The 17,976-nt window shown below is 44.5% G+C and overlaps 1 protein-coding gene across 1 annotated transcript in view; it reads right to left on the bottom strand.

Annotated features, from left to right (window-relative positions):
- agpat9l (1-acylglycerol-3-phosphate O-acyltransferase 9, like) overlaps positions 1-17,976 on the bottom strand; it is a 63,550-nt gene that overhangs the window by 38,196 nt on the left and 7,378 nt on the right. Inside the window, exon 4 of the mRNA XM_084439273.1 lies at positions 3,821-3,969. Coding sequence (XP_084295399.1) covers positions 3,821-3,969 — 149 coding nt within the window. The remainder of the gene's footprint in view (positions 1-3,820; positions 3,970-17,976) is intronic.

Here is a 17,976-nt window from a genome sequence, read left to right as displayed (position 1 = left end):
ACAGGATTACCAGTCACAACGATTGAAGATGAGGACTTCATTCTAATGATGGAGACAACTGATAGGAGGTTGACTGTTCCAAAGAAAACTAAAATAACCAATCTGATTGACAAACAGTATGAAGATGAAGGGCAGAAAATGAAGAAGAAACTGTCTGCTGCCCGGAGAGTATCTGTTGGCCTTGACTTGTGGACAAAAAAAGGACTCACTGCTTCATTCATAGCTATAACTGCATGCTATTTTTGTGTTGAACAAAATAAACCTGAACACATATTGTTGGCCCTTGAACAAGTAGCCCACCCACACACTGCACAGTCAATCAAGGCATGTCTGGACAAATGCATGGAAGAGTGGGATATACCACAGGAGAAGATCCTCACAGTAATAACAGACAACGGAAGTAATATGGTGGCAGCATTTAAACACGCAGCAGAAGTAGAAACCAGCTCTGAAGACTCCCACTCCACCCTCAGTGACCCTGAGCCTGAAATCGATGACCTGCGGTAAGCCATTTGTATTTGTGATTATTCTTTTACATCAAAAGTCAATGATCACATGAATATGGGACTGTCTGGTGTATCTCTGCCCCCTTCCCCCACACACTATTCCTAATCTAATGGAAACATATTTCCATCAGTAAGATTTTGAGGGTTTAAGTAAAAAAAAGTATACTTATTTATCTGTGTTCCTCTGTTAGGTACCATCATGTCGACAGGGATATGGACCGGACACCATGTGTCATGCATACCTTGCAACTTGTGGTCCTCTTGGTGCAGAAGGACGCGAGTGTCAAGAGAGTCCTTGATAAAGCAAGGTCAGTGATGAAGCTCTTTCGCAAGTCCTCCGTTGCAACAGAGAAGATGTTGGACAAGTGTGGCCTCATTGTTGTAAATGACTGCCCCACACGCTGGTCAAGCACATTCAACCTGGTTGCACGACTCCTCAAAGTGAAAGACACCGTCTGCCAAATCGCACACGAAATGGGATGCGACAGCTTACTCCCTAGCGAGTGGCAAAAGCTTACAGCATTGCATGACCTACTGCTGCCGTTTGCAGAACATACTAAGACCCTCCAGAGTGACACCACCTCCATGTCCCTGGTGGTCCCTGCCCTCCTTGATCTGCTCAGTCACCTTGCTGACTTCGAACAGAGCACTAAGTACAGAGACTTTGCCACTCTTGCACAGAAAAGTCTGAACCAGAGTTTTTCTTGGGCCTTGGATCCAACTAATGAAAGGTTCTCGCCACTTACAGCAGCTGCCTGCTTTGTCAACCCGACTGTCTGTGAAACTCTTGTTGATATGGCAGATGACAATGTTGTGGAACTGCTGAAACAGGCAGAGGAGTATGTGTCCAAAGCAGCATCTACTTTGTTATATACACAACATGCAGATCAGTCTGAAGATGAGGCAGAAGAGGTCAGAGAGAATACTGAGGAACCAGAAGTAGCCGCATCCTCATCAAAGCAGCCAGTCTTTAGGTTTCTTTCAAAATCCCGTGCAAGAAGGCCTAGACAGAGGACCTCCACAACAACCAGCATGACGCAGCAGATCGGAAAGTATAAGGAAGAGCTTTCGCAACCCATCACTGATGACACAGGAATAGACTTTTGGCTGATGAAGAGTGACACTTTTTATCACACGTTAAAACCTTTTGCTTTAGACCTGTTAGCTATGCCAGCTTCTCAAGCCTTTGCAGAGAGGGTATTCAGTGTCACAGGTGACCTCACTAGAGGCCGGCGCAATAGAGCAAGGGTCACATTGGCGCGAAGTGCTTTCCTTAAAATGAATCGAAACAAATAGAACTGTTGTATTTACTGCCATTGACAGAACTCCCTATACAGATATAATGATGTCAGAAAGGGATGTCTGAGAGAGAGATCATTATGTTCCAGTAGTATACTGTATGGTTGGTACTCTGTTGAATTGGGACTGTTTTTGTTTACAATATTTGGAAAGGCATTTTTTTCCCTTGATGTCTGCACCTTAATGGTTCCTAGTAACCTTTGATTACTGTTATTTTTCAGAGAATCGTAAGTCTCAAGAGTCTTAAATAAAGATGTTTTGTATTGCAGCAATTAAATCTGTGTCTGTATTGCACGTTCAAACCTTAATACCATTCCATATTAACAGATTAATAGATGTTTCCTAGAGGAGTACATGAGTTTGGAAATTATAGAGAAATGCTTAAATAATGCATTACATATTAACTAAGCCTGTTAAATTTGAGTTGTCTAAATCTATGGTAGATTTTGTCGACTAAAATCGTAATGATATTTAGTCAACTAAAACTAGACTAAAACTAAAACAAGTCAGGACTGGGTTGCACCAGTTTGTCTTATCTTGTGACTAAACCCAAGCATTTAGTCACGCCTAAACACTGACTAAACTCTTAGTTGCTACTAGTTAGTCGCATATTAGTTGGTGTCTAATTTCGGTTGCACCACGGCAATTTAAGCGTTGTTTTAACTAGTAACTACTAACTAGTTACTAAAAAATAGTCGTTGTATGACTGTGACGGCAGGATCCAAATAGCCAATCGGTAAGCAAGTAAAAATGTAAACAAGGAGGTTGATCGCCCTTACCCAGCCCTTACCAAGGAGCTTGGGCCATGTCCGAATGTCCATATTACATACTATATAGTACATACTGCAACTCGCCTACTACATGCGATTTAGTACATACCTGTACTACTCCACGAAAACATGTGTAGTATGCGAGATAAATGTAGCATGCTACACGAGTCATCCAGTGAAAGCGACGGGCTCCAGCTCGCATACGATTCATGTTAAACTTACAACAATATTGAGCTAGCCAGGCATTTGAGTTGGTCATCCAACACAGGCTCGATCCTCACCTTTCTGTATAATCCGAACTGTGAAATGGCTGTGATAATATTAATAGTCCACAAAATGTTCTTCCTTTGCCTCGTTTAGCACCAGCTGCAACACTCTCCTCCAAAGTCATTATCTCCGTTAGCAAGGCTAACTTTGCACTCGGTAGCTTGTGCTTGGGTTGGTGCTTGTGCAGTGGAGGGGTTCTTTTGGGAGAATTAGCCGTTGGATTGTTATGCTTAAATTATACTAGCCAGCTAGTTCCCAAGCTTGTTTGATAACCTTCTTTGATTCAGACATACCGTAGGCTGCCTGGTACAGTCCACTGACCAGTTGCTGGTTAACTATGAGGCAGGATCCCAGCCGACCGTTGCATCCCCCCAACCCGCAACGGAGTGTTATCAACTCGGCTGGGACTCCCCCCCCCCCCCATCGCTAACCAGCAACTGAGCTAATTGAGCTAAAGGTGGTTAGCTAGCTCGATCGTGAAATTACTCAAACTTATTAAATATGACACCAATAAGCACACCGGTGCCAATAGTTAGCTTAATCTTGATATCACTAAGACATCTGCTAAAAAAAATAATTTTTCCACCGACAGATTTAGCTACAATGTTTCAGCCCACCTCCGTCCTAATAGCAGAGTTGAAGACGCTAGTATTAGCTACTTCCTCGCACTAGTCATCACTTACACCACCTCCCAGGGTGGTGTAAATATTTAGTTGTTACTAGGAACTAGTCGTGAGTGGTGCAACCCATTTAAATTTAGTGGTGACCAAATCTCGAGTTAGTCAACACTTAGGCTATGACTAGGCCTAGTCACCACTTAGTAACAACTGGTGCAACCGGCTCCAGATGACTAAAATATGACTAAAACTAAATGGCATTTTAGGCTGTCTAAGACTATGACTAAAATAAAATCATAATTTGCTGTCAAAATTAACACTGGTGTGTGTGTATCCATCATGATTTGAGATGTGACCTCACCTCGTCCTCCACGATGCTCTCGATTCCTCGGCGGTAGAAGTAGAAACAGTCGCTGAGGGTGAAGTCGCCCCCTACTGGTGGTTTAGGACGACTGCGTCTCAGCTCCCCCATCTCGTCCTCCATGGAGCCATCATCCCTCTGGATCAGACCTGGATGAGACCACACGCACGCACGCACACACACAGATAAATATACACACAAACACGCACACATACAGGCACACATGCATACACACACACAGGTGCATACACACAAGGTACACACACACACACACACAGATACAGTAAGGTCATGAATATTTGGACAGTGACACAATTTTCATTTTGGCTCTGTATGGACCATAATGGATTTGAAATGAAACATTCAAGATGTGCTTCAAGTGCAGACTTTCAGCTTTAATTGGAGGGTATTTACATCCAAATCAGGTGAATGGTGTAGGAATTACAACTTGTATACAGTATGTGGTACCCTCCCTTTTTAGGGACCAAAAGTAATCACCAGACGCAGGGTTTCATCCCTGGTGATGCTCTACCAGGCCTCTACTGCAACTGTCTTAAGTTCCTGCTTGTTCTTTGGGCGGTTTCCTTTCAGTTTTGTCTTCAGCAGGTGAAATGCATGCTCAACTGGATTCAGGTCAGGTGATTGACTTGGCCATTGCAGAACATTCCACTTCTTTGCCTTGAAAAACTCTTTGGTTGCTTTCACAGTATGCTTCAGGTCATTGTCCATCTGCACTGTGAAGCGCCGTCCAATGGGTTCTGAAGCACTTGGCTGAATATGAGCAGATAATTTTGCCCGAAACACTTTAATCCTGCTGTTTTTGTCAGCAATCAATCAATCATCATCATCATCATCATCTTCATCCGCTTATCCAGGGTCGGGTCGCGGAGGCAGCAGCTCCAGCAGGGAGCCCCAGACATCCCTTTCCCTAGCAGCATCAACCAGCTCTGCCTGGGGAATCTTTAGCCGCTCACAGGCCAGTGCGGAGATGTAGTCCCGCCACCTGGTCCTGGGTCTACCCCGCGGCCTCCTCCCAGCCGGACACGCCTGGAACACCTCCCTAGGGAGGCGCCCAGGAGGCATCCTCACTAGATGCCCGAACCACCTCAACTGGCTCCTTTCGACGCAAAGGAGCAGCGGCTCTACTCCGAGTCTCTCCCGGATGACTGAACTTCTCACCCGATCTCTCAGGGAGACCCCAGCCACCCTCCGGAGAAAACTCATTTCGGCCGCTTGTATCCGTGATCTCGTTCTTTCGGTCATGACCCATCCTTCATGACCATAGGTGAGGGTGGGGACGAAGATAGACCGGTAGATCGAGAGCTTTGCCTTTTGGCTCAGCTCTCTTTTCGTCACAACAGTGCGGTATAGCGACTGCAGAACCGCACCAGCTGCTCCGATTCTCCGGCCAAACTCCCTCTCCATGGTTCCCTCACTCGTGAACAAGACCCCCAGATACTTGAACTCCTTCACTTGGGGTAAGGACTCATTTCCTACTCGGAGCGGACAGGCCACCGGTTTCCTGCTGAGAACCATGGCCTCAGATTTAGAAGTGCTTATTCTCATCCATATATATAGCACATTTCCTGCAAATTGCAACAACTTACAGAAACATGACATGAAACAATAACAGCCAGATCAAACCAACAACAGACAATACAGCGAGGTGTTTAAAAGGCGAGATTAAATAGATACGTTTTGAGGTCTCGCTTGAACGTCTCCAGGGTCTCAGTCAATCTGAGGCTCTCTGGCAGAGTTTTCCACAGTCTGGGGGCATAGTGGCAGAAGGCTGCCTCTCCATGCCTCTTCGTCCTGGCTGCTGGGACTGTGAGAAGTTCAGCACCAGAGGACCTCAGGGATCTTGCTGGTGTATATCTAACAAGCATGTCAGACATATATTTTGGAGCACTGTTGTGGAGTGATTTATAAACCAGTAGAAGAATCTTGAAGTCTATTCTGAAGCTGACGGGTAGCCAATGCAGAGCCTTCAGGACGGGTGTGATGTGAGCACTCCGTCTGGATTTTGTAAGGACTCGTGCCGCGGCATTTTGTATGATTTGCAGACGATTGATGGTTTTCTTTGGTAGGCCACAAAAGATGGCATTGCAATAGTCCAGTCTGCTGGTTATAAATGCATGCATAAGTCTTTCAGTGTCGGCCTTTGAAAGGAAGGATTGCACTTTTGCTATATTTCTTAAATGATAGAAAGATACGCTAGTTATGTTATTGACATGAGATTCAAAGTTGAGATCAGAGTCGACTATGACACCTAGATTTCTACCTGGTGTTTGGTGTTTAGTGCCAGTGTATTTAAATGTGTAGATAATCTCCCTCTTTCTGTTTTATCACCAATGACCATTATCTCTGTTTTACCTTGATTGAGCTGGAGAAAGTTGTGTCATTCATGCATTTATATCAGCGATACAGTTTACCAGGCAGTCAACCGACCTGTAGCTATTGGGAGCTACTGAAATATAGAGCTGGGTGTCGTCAGCATAACTATGGTAATTGACACCATGCTTACTTATGACAGACCCGAGGGGCAGCATGTAAAGGCTGAAGAGCAGAGGTCCCAAGATGGATCCCTGAGGAACTCCACAGGTCGTCTCAATGTTTTTTGAGCTATGCTCACCAAGGGCTACAAAAAACTCCCGGCCAGTTAGATAGGTCCTAAACCAATTGAGGACTGGACCGGAGAGACAGACCCAGGTTCTAAGTCTCTCGATTAGGATGTCATGGTCGACAGTGTCGAAAGCAGCACTCAGGTCTAGGAGAGTGAGGACAGAGAGGTTTTTGGAGTCAGTACTCATGTTAAGGTCATTGATGAGGTCATGTCTCTGTGCTGTGATGGGAACGGAAACCAGACTGGAAGATGTCTAGGCAGGAGTTTGACACTAGAAATTTGTTTAACTGTATGAACACAATTTTCTCCAGGAGTTTGCTTAAGAAAGGGAGGTTTGAGATAGGCCTAAAATTGCTGAGAACGGAGGGGTTTAGATTACTTTTCTTCAGGATAGGTCTCACCAGGGCAGTTTTAAATGCCGATGGGAAAATGCCTGTAAGTATGGAATGATTTATAATGGATAGGATGTCCTCAGATACAGAGGTAAAAGTTGCTTTAAAAAACGAAGTTGGAATACGGTCGAGAGCGCATGTAGATGAATTTAGCTGTAACATTACTTTGTTCAATGTTTCAAAATCAACCAGTGTAAACAGGCTCATAATCATAGTCTGATTACACGGTGGAGGAGGTTCAGTAGGTAATATACTATGTTTTACCTCATTCTAATATCTGAGATCTTATCCCTTAAGTGTGCTGCAAATGTCTCACATCTGGAGGCAGAGGAACCAGTTCCATTATCAGCCATACATGCCCACCCCAAAACACTACCAGCATCATGCTTCACTGATGAGGTGGTGTTTTGGATCATGAGCAGTTCCTTCCCTTCTCCATACTCTTCTCTTCCCATCATTCTGGTACACGTTGATCTTTGCCTCATCTGTCCATAGGATGTTGTTCCAGAACTGCACAGGCTTTAGATGTGTTATAGCAAACATTAATCTGGTCTTCCTGTTTTTGAGGCTCACCAATGGTTTAGATCTTGTGGTGAACCCTTTGTATTGACTCTGGTGTCTTCTCTTGTCTTCTCTTGATTGTTGACTTTGACACAGATACGCCTACCTCCTGGGGAGTGTTCTTGATCTGGCCAGCTGTTGTGAAGGGGCCTTTCTTCACCAGGGAAATCATTATTCTGTCATCCACCACAGTTGTTTTCTGTGGTCTTCCTGTTGATTTGGCTACAACTAATGTTTTTGCTGTCTCTCTGATGGGTTTGTTTTGGTTTTTCAGCCTAATGATGGCTTGCTTCACTGATAGTGACAGCGCTTTGGATTTCATATTGAGAGTTGACGGCAACAGAATCCAAATGCAAGTACAACACTTGAAATGATCTCTTTTAGCTGCTCCTTGAAAATGAAATAACGAGGGAATAACACACACTTGACCATGGAACAGCTGAGCAGCTAACTGTCCAATTATTTTTGGTCCCTTAAAAAGGGGGGGGGGGGGGGGGGGGCACATATACAATTGTTTGTAATTTCCACACAGTTCACCTGATTTGGATGTAAATACCCTCAAATTAAAGATGAAAGTCTGCACTTAAAGAACATCTCGATTGTTTAATTTCAAACCCATTGTGGTGGTGTACAGAGTCAAAATGATGACAACTGTGTCAATGTTAGTGTTGCACAGTGTATCGATACTAGAAAAGTACCGCAATACTCTATCGTCAAAAATGGTATAATACCCAAATTTAAAGTATCGATACTTTAAGAAAGACAGTGTTTTAATAAGAGCCGTATATATTGAGTTGCGTTCATGCGACAGTGAAGCAGTGTTTGTTTGTAGGCTATAGCCAAGCCCCCAGGATTCGAAATCTAGAGTGAAGGCCTATTGAACCGCGCCATCTTGGCTAGATTTGTAGTCATTTTGCTATTTCCGGTGACTTTTGTACTTGCGCAGTTGAGCTTTTCTGTCCGACGCGCGTCCACGCACGTTCCCGGCTCTCCCCGCTTTGATTTAGCAATGAAAACCGGCTTGCATATTAACCTGTTTTTGTAAAATATATCCATTGGAGAAATTATTTTTTCATCCAGGCATCTTAGTTTTAACAGGTTAAATATAACTGAACATGTTTTGTTTGCTAGTAGATGGTAGTCATTCCGTTCGCGATAATGTTATTGCAGCCAGGCTGAATTCCTCCAGGGAGCCAGTGACCGGCGAGTTGAAGAGCTTCACTCCCCGCCAGCAGGAGCTTTGGCCGCGGCTACCGCATCTCGGATAACCCGCTGAGTTCGTGGCTGCTATTTCACATTCGCCCTTGATCAATCCCAATACCGATCCATGGTAATAATGAATCAATCGTTCAGATCGGCAGTGCTGCATGCATGTTACAACATCATTGTTAGCTTTATTAACATAACCATAGACTGAAACCATAAACATTTATCTCTCTAACGTTAGGCTATCCATCTTACACCAGTCGGCCATTCGATAGCTAGAAGCGGTGCCAACGTTGACCGTGGAGGTGGACGCGCTAGGACAGAAGTACAACTGCGCAAGTACAAAAGTCACCGGAAGGCCAGAAAAGCACAACTGCGCAAGTACAAAAGTCACCGGAAATGGTCAAATGACTACAAATTTGCCAAGATGGCGCGGTTCAATAGGGCTTCATTGTTGATAGCGGTCACCCTACTAACACAGTACGTAAAACTGACGGGACACATTGGTGTAATTGTGGTAACTTTGCGACGTCACCAGCAGCGGACCTAGCTGACACCTAGCTGACACTTGCCTTTTCAGTCGCAAAATAACCAAAATAGCCGTCCTCAAGTACACTGTAAGGGAACGTAGCCGCCACTGCTGCTTAAATCCGTAACTACGATGTAATTAAATAACGTGACAATGTGGTTAGATCACAGTCCCAATCTGACTTTATTGGAAATGTGTCACAGTGGGTCAGAACATTTGTAAATTACTTAGGTTTTAAAATAAATTTTGAAGTCATACAGTTACAGAATTGTAATAATGAGGAGAAATCCCGCATGTCTGTTTTGTGTGTAATTTCAAATTTACAGTTAATATTAACACTAAAGATTTGCAGTCTAGGCCTAATAAAAAGAATGATAAAAAATATGCCTATGAATAAAGTCCTAATTTTGCAACCTAAATGTGAGCAATGAACGCTGAGCATTGAACGTAGAATGCAAGGCATTGGGCTACTTTCTTAGGTGACACAAGAACTAGACAAACAAGTTACACACTCTGTGCCAGTAGGTGGCGGTATGCACATTAAAGTTGTTTGCGATCCGCCACTAAACCTAGCGAAGGAGAAGAAGAACGGTGAACTTCCGCCCCGTTTGATACAGAAGGAGAAAGACCCCGCGACAACACAGATCCTGTAAGTATCTCAATTTCAATGTATACATAGCTAGCTATGTATTTTGGTATCGTCCCAGATAAAACACCAACGTTATGTGCAAGCTACCCTATTGTAATGATTATCTATATGCAGATGCTCTCTTTCCAATGTTAGCTAACTAGCTAGCCAGCTAACGTGATTAGCCTTTTTCGGGCAATGGTGGAGTCTTCTCGAGTCTAGCTATCGCGCGAGCTCCTGCACGTTCGTACTGTTTCATCGCTTGGAATAAAATGCGATAATTAGCTTACTCATTGATTTCGCATTAACCCACGACACCGTTAGTATGTGTTTGTTTTTAGGCATTCATTTTTCCGATTTTAACGTTAACTAGAAGCCCCAACGACGGAGCTAGGCTAGCTAGCAGGATTTGTTATAGCAGCCATCTTGGCTTTTGGCACGTGGTCCTGTGGAGTGTGCATGTCAGCCAACGAGAGGGTCACCCACCCACTTTCTCTCTCTCTCTCCCTCTCTCCCCTCCCATGCTCTCAGTTGCCAACCTCCCAGTTCTTGTTTGAACTGAGCAAGAAGCAGGTGAGCGGGGCAGGAAGAGGCGCTAAGACGGGGACAGGCGTGGCCAGGGGCAGTCCTGGGACAGCACCACAGGCTCTGTGAGTCTTGTTCAGTTGAATGCCCTCATGAGTATTAACAGAAGAGCACCATATACATATGCACACATACACTCTAACATGTCGCTCTCTCCTCAGCTCAGCCCAATGGTCTCTGATGGTTCTGTCTGGCCAGCCCTTAGGTGGAGAAACACCTGATCATCAATATAGGCAGGCACACGTAAGTACAAATGCACATACGTTTCCATAGACGGGATAAACAAATGGGGATATTGATATTGAGTTAATGTTAGCGGTAGACATGTGAGATTCATAAGACGCATCACTGACGCCAGTGACGCCACAATATCAGGGAAATTGAGCAATTGCTTCCCTGTAGTGCAAACTTGCAAGATTCGCTCAGTTATTAACCCTTCTTGCCTTTTTTGTTGTTGGTTTTCTCTCTCCTCCTTCCTCTCTGTGCAGTTCTCCTGTGTGCTGAGCCGCTATCCCATGTATTGCCACTGCTGACAGGGTAGAGCTCAGCCCCATGCAGAAGTGAGTGATGAGAGGTAAGATCATTTTCCCGTTTTTTTTCCCTCCAGTTTTAGGAACCGTCTCAAGAATGTGTTCCCCACTTTTATGCCTTTAAATCAGGGTTGGAGTATTCCAGGTGTGTGGCCATGGCCATGAACACCAGTAGAGGAGGGAACCAAGTGTCTCATTCTCTCTCCACAGTTGTGTGGTTGTAACCCCCCACTAGCTACATATTCATTCAATCTTTATTTAACCTCGTGAATCAATTGAGAGTAAGCTCTCATTTACAATGACGTATAATCACTCTATATTTGAACTTGTACTACAGGTGAGATAATCCTTTTTAATGGTCTCTCTCATTGCTGTGCAAGACTTGGGTGTTCTCCTGCTCTGAGTGCCCATTCTCCTATACCTCCCAGATCTACCTCCACAAGCACATCAAGAGGAGCCATGACAACCTCTGTCTCTGCTGAGGAACACACAGAGCATTATGAAGTAGCCAGTGCCTTGGCGAAGGTGTTTGAGCAGCAGTCATCAATGGATTAACTCCCAAGACACAAGGAAGAGACAGCGCAACACACGCTATGACTCCAGTGACGAAGGTAATATAATAAAGTGCATTCAACAGTCCCAAAAGAGTACTACTTGAGTTGACTAATCTGAGCTAATTTACCTCTACTATATGTTCCAGTGCCCAGGCAGCCGGTCGGCAGAACTCAGACCAGACCAGCTATGCCAGGTGCCAGAGCCGGAAGGCCTGCTCTGCCAGTTATCAATGCAGGTATCCATGCATGTTTGTGTTGGTGAAATGTCTATGCATATTTGCACACTTACAGTTAACTCAGGACTGTCTGAAGACTCATGTACTCAGTTCACTAATTCGCTCATCTCACATCTCGGCAGTAGATGTTCATCGCCCGGGTCCTTTGAGCCAAGGCGCTGTGAGCCCAGGCCCTTCAGCCCTTCAGACGTCCAGGCACGAGCAGCATGCATCAGCGATTAGCACCCAGACCAGGTCAGGGTCTGACATGTCTCATGTCGAGTTGATTCTTCCCCTTATGCCAGAATCACTACGCCGCCAGCACCATAGTTTCCTGCTCATCCCTTTATCCTCTGGTTTTCAGGTAGTTCTCTGATGCCATCGCCTGTGAGACCAACAGCTCCAGCAGGGTTGCCATCAAGCTCTGCAGATGCTGGTATGCTGAATTTTGTGAACTACTTCATGCTGCATGTAGGGATATACTTTGAGCTGAATATCCATTATGGGACCGTACAATTACTTATAGCCACATCTGTGTTTAATATCCAGACTTCCAGAGGATGATGTGTCAGCAGTTCTCCAGCGTCATGCAGAGTCTGAGGGAGATGGCACAGACAATGATGAGGCTGGAGCAGAGACTGGAGCAGAGACTGTCCGGCGAGTCTGCAGACAGCTATCGGGGAGCAGTACTGGATGACCTGCACCCTGCTAAAACGGAGGAGGAGCTGCTGGTCTTGGAGGAGCAGCTGAAGGACAAGGATCATCAAAGGAAGATGGTGAGTAACTTCAAGGCAGAACTTTGTTCCTTATTTTTGCAGAGAAGTGTTAAGGAAATGTAAAAGTAAATGATTGTCTTTATGTTTTGCAGACACAATATCTGAGTTCCATTGGCGGCAAAGATCTGCCAGATGTGGTCCGGCGGGTGCTGTCAGCCATTGCCATACACAGAGTGTGGTGTGTCTACAGCGTCCATGGGAAGAGGGGGAAGAAGCCTCTGAAGAATATGACCCTCTACAATGTCATATTACGTAAGGGATTGTTCATATTTTCGCAAAATAATACATTGTCTTTGCTTCATGCCATGTGCATTGAAACCATTCCCTTTTTGGTTAAAAGGTGCAGTTATGGCCTGTAAGCCAAGCACCACTGTGACGGAGGTGTCTGCCCAGCTGCAGGAGATGCTGAAACATGCCCCTGCTCGATGCAAAAAGGTATGTGATGTCAGGCAGTTAATTTTCTCGTATCCAGTGACATGGCACGCTTCCAATGAACGTATGCGACTTGCTTTTACAGCCATTTCATTATGTCCTTAGGCATCTGCTCCAGCCCAGCTGACCTCCCCAGCCCAGCCCCTGACCGCAGCTCCAGCCCTGACCACAGTGGAGTATTCAGATGAGGATGACATCTTCTGCCCAGACCCTCGATTCAGATGTGGGTGACCCCCAGCCCGTCTCCCTAAACCTGCCTTTCCAGCCTGCCAGGATGGATGCCTTTTTTGTAAATAGTTTTTGTAAATTTTAACCTTTTTTTTGTGGGATACAACGGTCTGTTCCCGGTCTGCCTGCCACAGAATGCGCACTGTTTCATTTTTGTTTTTAGAACTTTTGCAATTGTCAGATAATGGGTTGCTAGCCAGAGCTTGTACATGCTTTTTTTTGCTTTTCTGGCTATGCGTAATGTGACAGACCGTAAACCTCATCCTTGTAAATATGTATACTTTTAATTTGTAATGTACTTTGTGTAATAAAATGTTCTAAACTGTTAATGGTGTTCAGTCTTATATTGGTTTGTATCATAATGCTTGCTGCTATATCCCCATATAGCATTAATTCGTTTTTGTACTGGTAAATGCTAAATATAGCCAGTGGTACTGCAAATGCTAAATATAGCCAGTGGTCAGTAAGTGACCATATTTGCACCGTGCGAAAAAGACGTGCAGACCAAGTCATATAAATACCTGTAAATCTAGTGTCAGCCAAGTGAGTTTATTACGGAAGTTCATGCCCACGTTTTTTGCACGCGGCCGCACCGTATTTGCACCGTGCGAAAAAGACGTGCAGACCAAGTCATATAAATACCTGTTAATCTAGTGTCAGCCAAGTGAGTTTATAACAAGCCCCCAGGAATCGAAATCTAAAGTGAAGGCCTATTGAACCGCGCCATCTTGGCTAGATTTGTAGTCACTTGGCTATTTCCGGTTACTTTTGACTTGCGCAGTTGAGCTTCTCTGGCCGACGCGCGTCCACGAAAAAGTTCACATTTCTCTGAAATGTAGACGCGCGTTCCCGGCTCTCCCCGCTTTGATTTAGCAATGAAAACCGGCTTGCATATTAACCTGTTTTTGTCAAATATATCAATTGGAGAAATTATTTTTTGATCCTGGCATCTTAGTTTTAACAAGTTAAATATAATTGAACATGTTTTGTTTGCTAGTAGATGGTATTCATTCCGTTCGCGATAACGTTATTGCAGCCAGGCTAAATTCCTCCAGGGAGCCAGTGACAGGCGAGTTGAAGAGCTTCACTCCCCGCCAGCAGGAGCTCTGGCCGCGGCTACCGCATCTCGGAAAACCCGCTGAGTTCCACCAAGTACCAAGACATATTTGTTGCCATCACATTGTTCATTAATTTCACTGTTCTTCCTCATCCCTTTCCCACCCCCTCCTCCTCTCCCTCTTCTCATCCTCCCCAGCCAAACCACTCAGTGGGTCTGTTCTGTGCTCTCATTTTACATATTGTGGATGTAGCTGTCCCAGTGTATGACCCACATGTGCTCCATGGCTCGTAATGTGCTCCATGGCCATGCGTCCCCACATTATTGTTTTTTTTAATTATATTTTTATTATCTGTTTTATTATTATAAATAAATACTTTAAAACTACCACTGAAGCTGTCTGTGCAAATTACAGTAGGCTAGGTATTTAACTATTACATTACTACAGCTGCTAAAGGCACATATTGTAGTGTTTCCAAACAAATTTTCTTAAACTATTGGAGACTTGGAAATAACAACTAGGCCTACATGAAGACTTTCACAGTTTCAGACTGCTGTAACCATTAAAGTTTGGAGTAGGCTGCATAAGCTTACACTTAACAATGCACGCACACAAAACGCTCAAAAAGGGCTTAATACATACAACAAACTGATCAGGCTAATCATTTTTTAATGAAAATGACCACAAGACAACCTCCTGTGCATAGTTGAAATGGTAGTGGGATACGGTGATAAACTGGAGTGATCTTTTGACAGCAATTATTAGCCTTTTCCAAGAATGGACAGAAATGGGATATTTTTAGAATAACAGGAATTTATTCACATACAATGTAAAGGAGTTGATGTGTAGCATGAAGATGAAACGATACACTGAGTTTGGGTGTTTTCAGTCAACGTTGGCGTTCACCGCTTCCATTTATCGAATGGCCGACTGGTGTAAGATGGATAGCCTAACGTTAGAGAGATAAATGTAGGCTATGGTTATGTTAATAAAGGTAACAATGATGTTGTAACATGCATGCAGCACTGCCGATCTGATCTGAACGATTGATTCATTATTACCATGGATCGGTATTGGGATTGATCAAGGGCGAGTGTGAAATAGCAGCCAGGAACTCAGCGGGTTATCCGAGATGCGGTAGCCGCGGCCAGAGCTCCTGCTGGCGGGGAGTGAAGCTCTTCAACTCGCCTGTCACTGGCTCCCTGGAGGAATTTAGCCTGGCTGCAATAACGTTATCGCGAACGGAATGAATACCATCTACTAGCAAACAAAACATGTTAAATTATATTTAACCTGTTAAAACTAAGATGCCAGGATCAAAAAATAATTTCTCCAATTGATATATTTGACAAAAACAGGTTAATATGCAAGCCGGTTTTCATTGCTAAATCAAAGCGGGGAGAGCCGGGAACGCGCGTCTACATTTCAGAGAAATGTGAACTTTTTCGTGGACGCGCGTCGGCCAGAGAAGCTCAACTGCGCAAGTCAAAAGTAACCGGAAGGCCAGAAAAGCACAACTGCGCAAGTCAAAAGTAACCGGAAATAGTCAAATGACTACAAATTTTGCCAAGATGGCGCGGTTCAATAGGGCTTCATTGTTGATAGCGGCCAGTGAATGGAGTGGCTGTATCAAGCCCCCAGGAATCGAAATCTAAAGTGAAGGCCTATTGAACCGCGCCATCTTGGCTAGATTTGTAGTCACTTGGCTATTTCCGGTTACTTTTGACTTGCGCAGTTGAGCTTCTCTGGCCGACGCGCGTCCACGAAAAAGTTCACATTTCTCTGAAATGTAGACGCGCGTTCCCGGCTCTCCCCGCTTTGATTTAGCAATGAAAACCGGCTTGCATATTAACCTGTTTTTGTCAAATATATCAATTGGAGAAATTATTTTTTGATCCTGGCATCTTAGTTTTAACAAGTTAAATATAATTGAACATGTTTTGTTTGCTAGTAGATGGTATTCATTCCGTTCGCGATAACGTTATTGCAGCCAGGCTAAATTCCTCCAGGGAGCCAGTGACCGGCGAGTTGAAGAGCTTCACTCCCCGCCAGCAGGAGCTCTGGCCGCGGCTACCGCATCTCGGAAAACCCGCTGAGTTCGTGGCTGCTATTTCACACTCGCCCTTGATCAATCCCAATACCGATCCATGGTAATAATGAATCAATCGTTCAGATCAGATCGGCAGTGCTGCATGCATGTTACAACATCATTGTTAGCTTTATTAACATAACCATAGCCTACATTTATCTCTCTAACGTTAGGCTATCCATCTTACACCAGTCGGCCATTCGATAGCTGGAAGCGGTCAACGCCAACGTTGACTGAAAACACCCAAACTCAGTGTATCATTTCATCTTCATGCTACACATCAACTCCTTTACATTGTATGTGAATAAATTCCTGTTATTCTAAAAATATCCCATTTCTGTCCATTCCTGGAAAAGGCTAATAATTGCTGTCAAATGATCACTCCAGTTTATCACCGTATCCCACTACCATTTCAACTATGCACAGGAGGTTGTCTTGTGGTCATTTTCATTAAAAAATGTGAACTTTTTCGTGGACGCGCGTCGGCCAGAGAAGCTCAACTGCGCAAGTCAAAAGTAACCGGAAGGCCAGAAAAGCACAACTGCGCAAGTCAAAAGTAACCGGAAATAGTCAAATGACTACAAATTTTGCCAAGATGGCGCGGTTCAATAGGGCTTCATTGTTGATAGCGGCCAGTGAATGGAGTGGCTGTATCCAGTTTATATAATACATCCATGGGCTGTATCCAGTTTATATAATACATCCATGGTTTATAACGGAGGTTCCTGCCCACGTGATCACGTGCGTTCTTTGCACGCGGCCGCAACTTCGGAATGACGTGTCGTTCTTACGTAGCGTCTACTAAACGGCAGATCTCGCGTTTCCGTAAATGGCCGCGTAATTTCCGCACGCGGCGCGCACGAATCGTCACCTATAGCGGCCGTATGTCGAACGTTTGCGCAACCTGCGTGTGTTAGTAGGGCAGTGAATGGAGTGGCTGTATCCAGTTCTATTAATACATCCATGGCTATAGCGCTCTGCTTCTCTCTCCCAAGAGTCGCGGGCAGTATGTGTGGGTGTGCGCGACTTGCGCGCGCTCTCTCTCTCTCCTCGCTCTGTCACTCTGCAGCGAGCAGCGCAACAGTTTTTTTTTCTCCCTCATATGCACGCAGCATCTTCGAGAGGACGGTAGCTAACCTGAGATGGCTACAAGTACAAATGTCGACCGTCCACATCTTATCGATAAAGCTGATGCGCGCAGCGAAATCTGGCATTATTTTGCTTACAGAGCCGACAGTGAGGGCAGGCCCACGGACATTACAAAGCCCATCTGTAAACGATGCTACAAATCTATACAAACCAAGGGAGCCAATACGACCAACCTGGCAAAGCATCTTGCAGACAAACATGGCAACTTTTTACAGTACACAAAGAATTCAAAGAGCGACAGGTTAGCGAATGTGATAGAAGATAAGATACACACAGAAACACCAGTAGCCTAGCCTACTACAGTAGGACCCCACTTATCCGAACCCAACGGGACCGAAGGTCGTTCGTATCTCTGAAATGTCCGGATGACTGAAACTTATGTTAAAATGCACCAGATTCAATAAGTGGTATACTTGTTTCATATAGACTCATAATAGACCGATAAATACCCTTAATTACTTGTGAAAATGCATCAAAATTGCAATCAAATAGCCAACTAAACTCATATAGCCTAGCCTATAATAGGTCTATAGTAGCCTATAATAAAATAAACGAATTTCCACTTGAATGCGGGCTTTGATCAAATACAGTACTTATTCTC

The sequence above is a fragment of the Borostomias antarcticus genome (genome assembly GCF_949987555.1).
Source record: "Borostomias antarcticus genome assembly, chromosome: 6".
In the NCBI taxonomy this organism is placed as follows: domain Eukaryota; kingdom Metazoa; phylum Chordata; class Actinopteri; order Stomiiformes; family Stomiidae; genus Borostomias; species Borostomias antarcticus.
The sequence above is the reverse complement of the archived record's forward strand: the minus strand, read 5'-3'. Positions and strand labels throughout refer to the sequence as shown.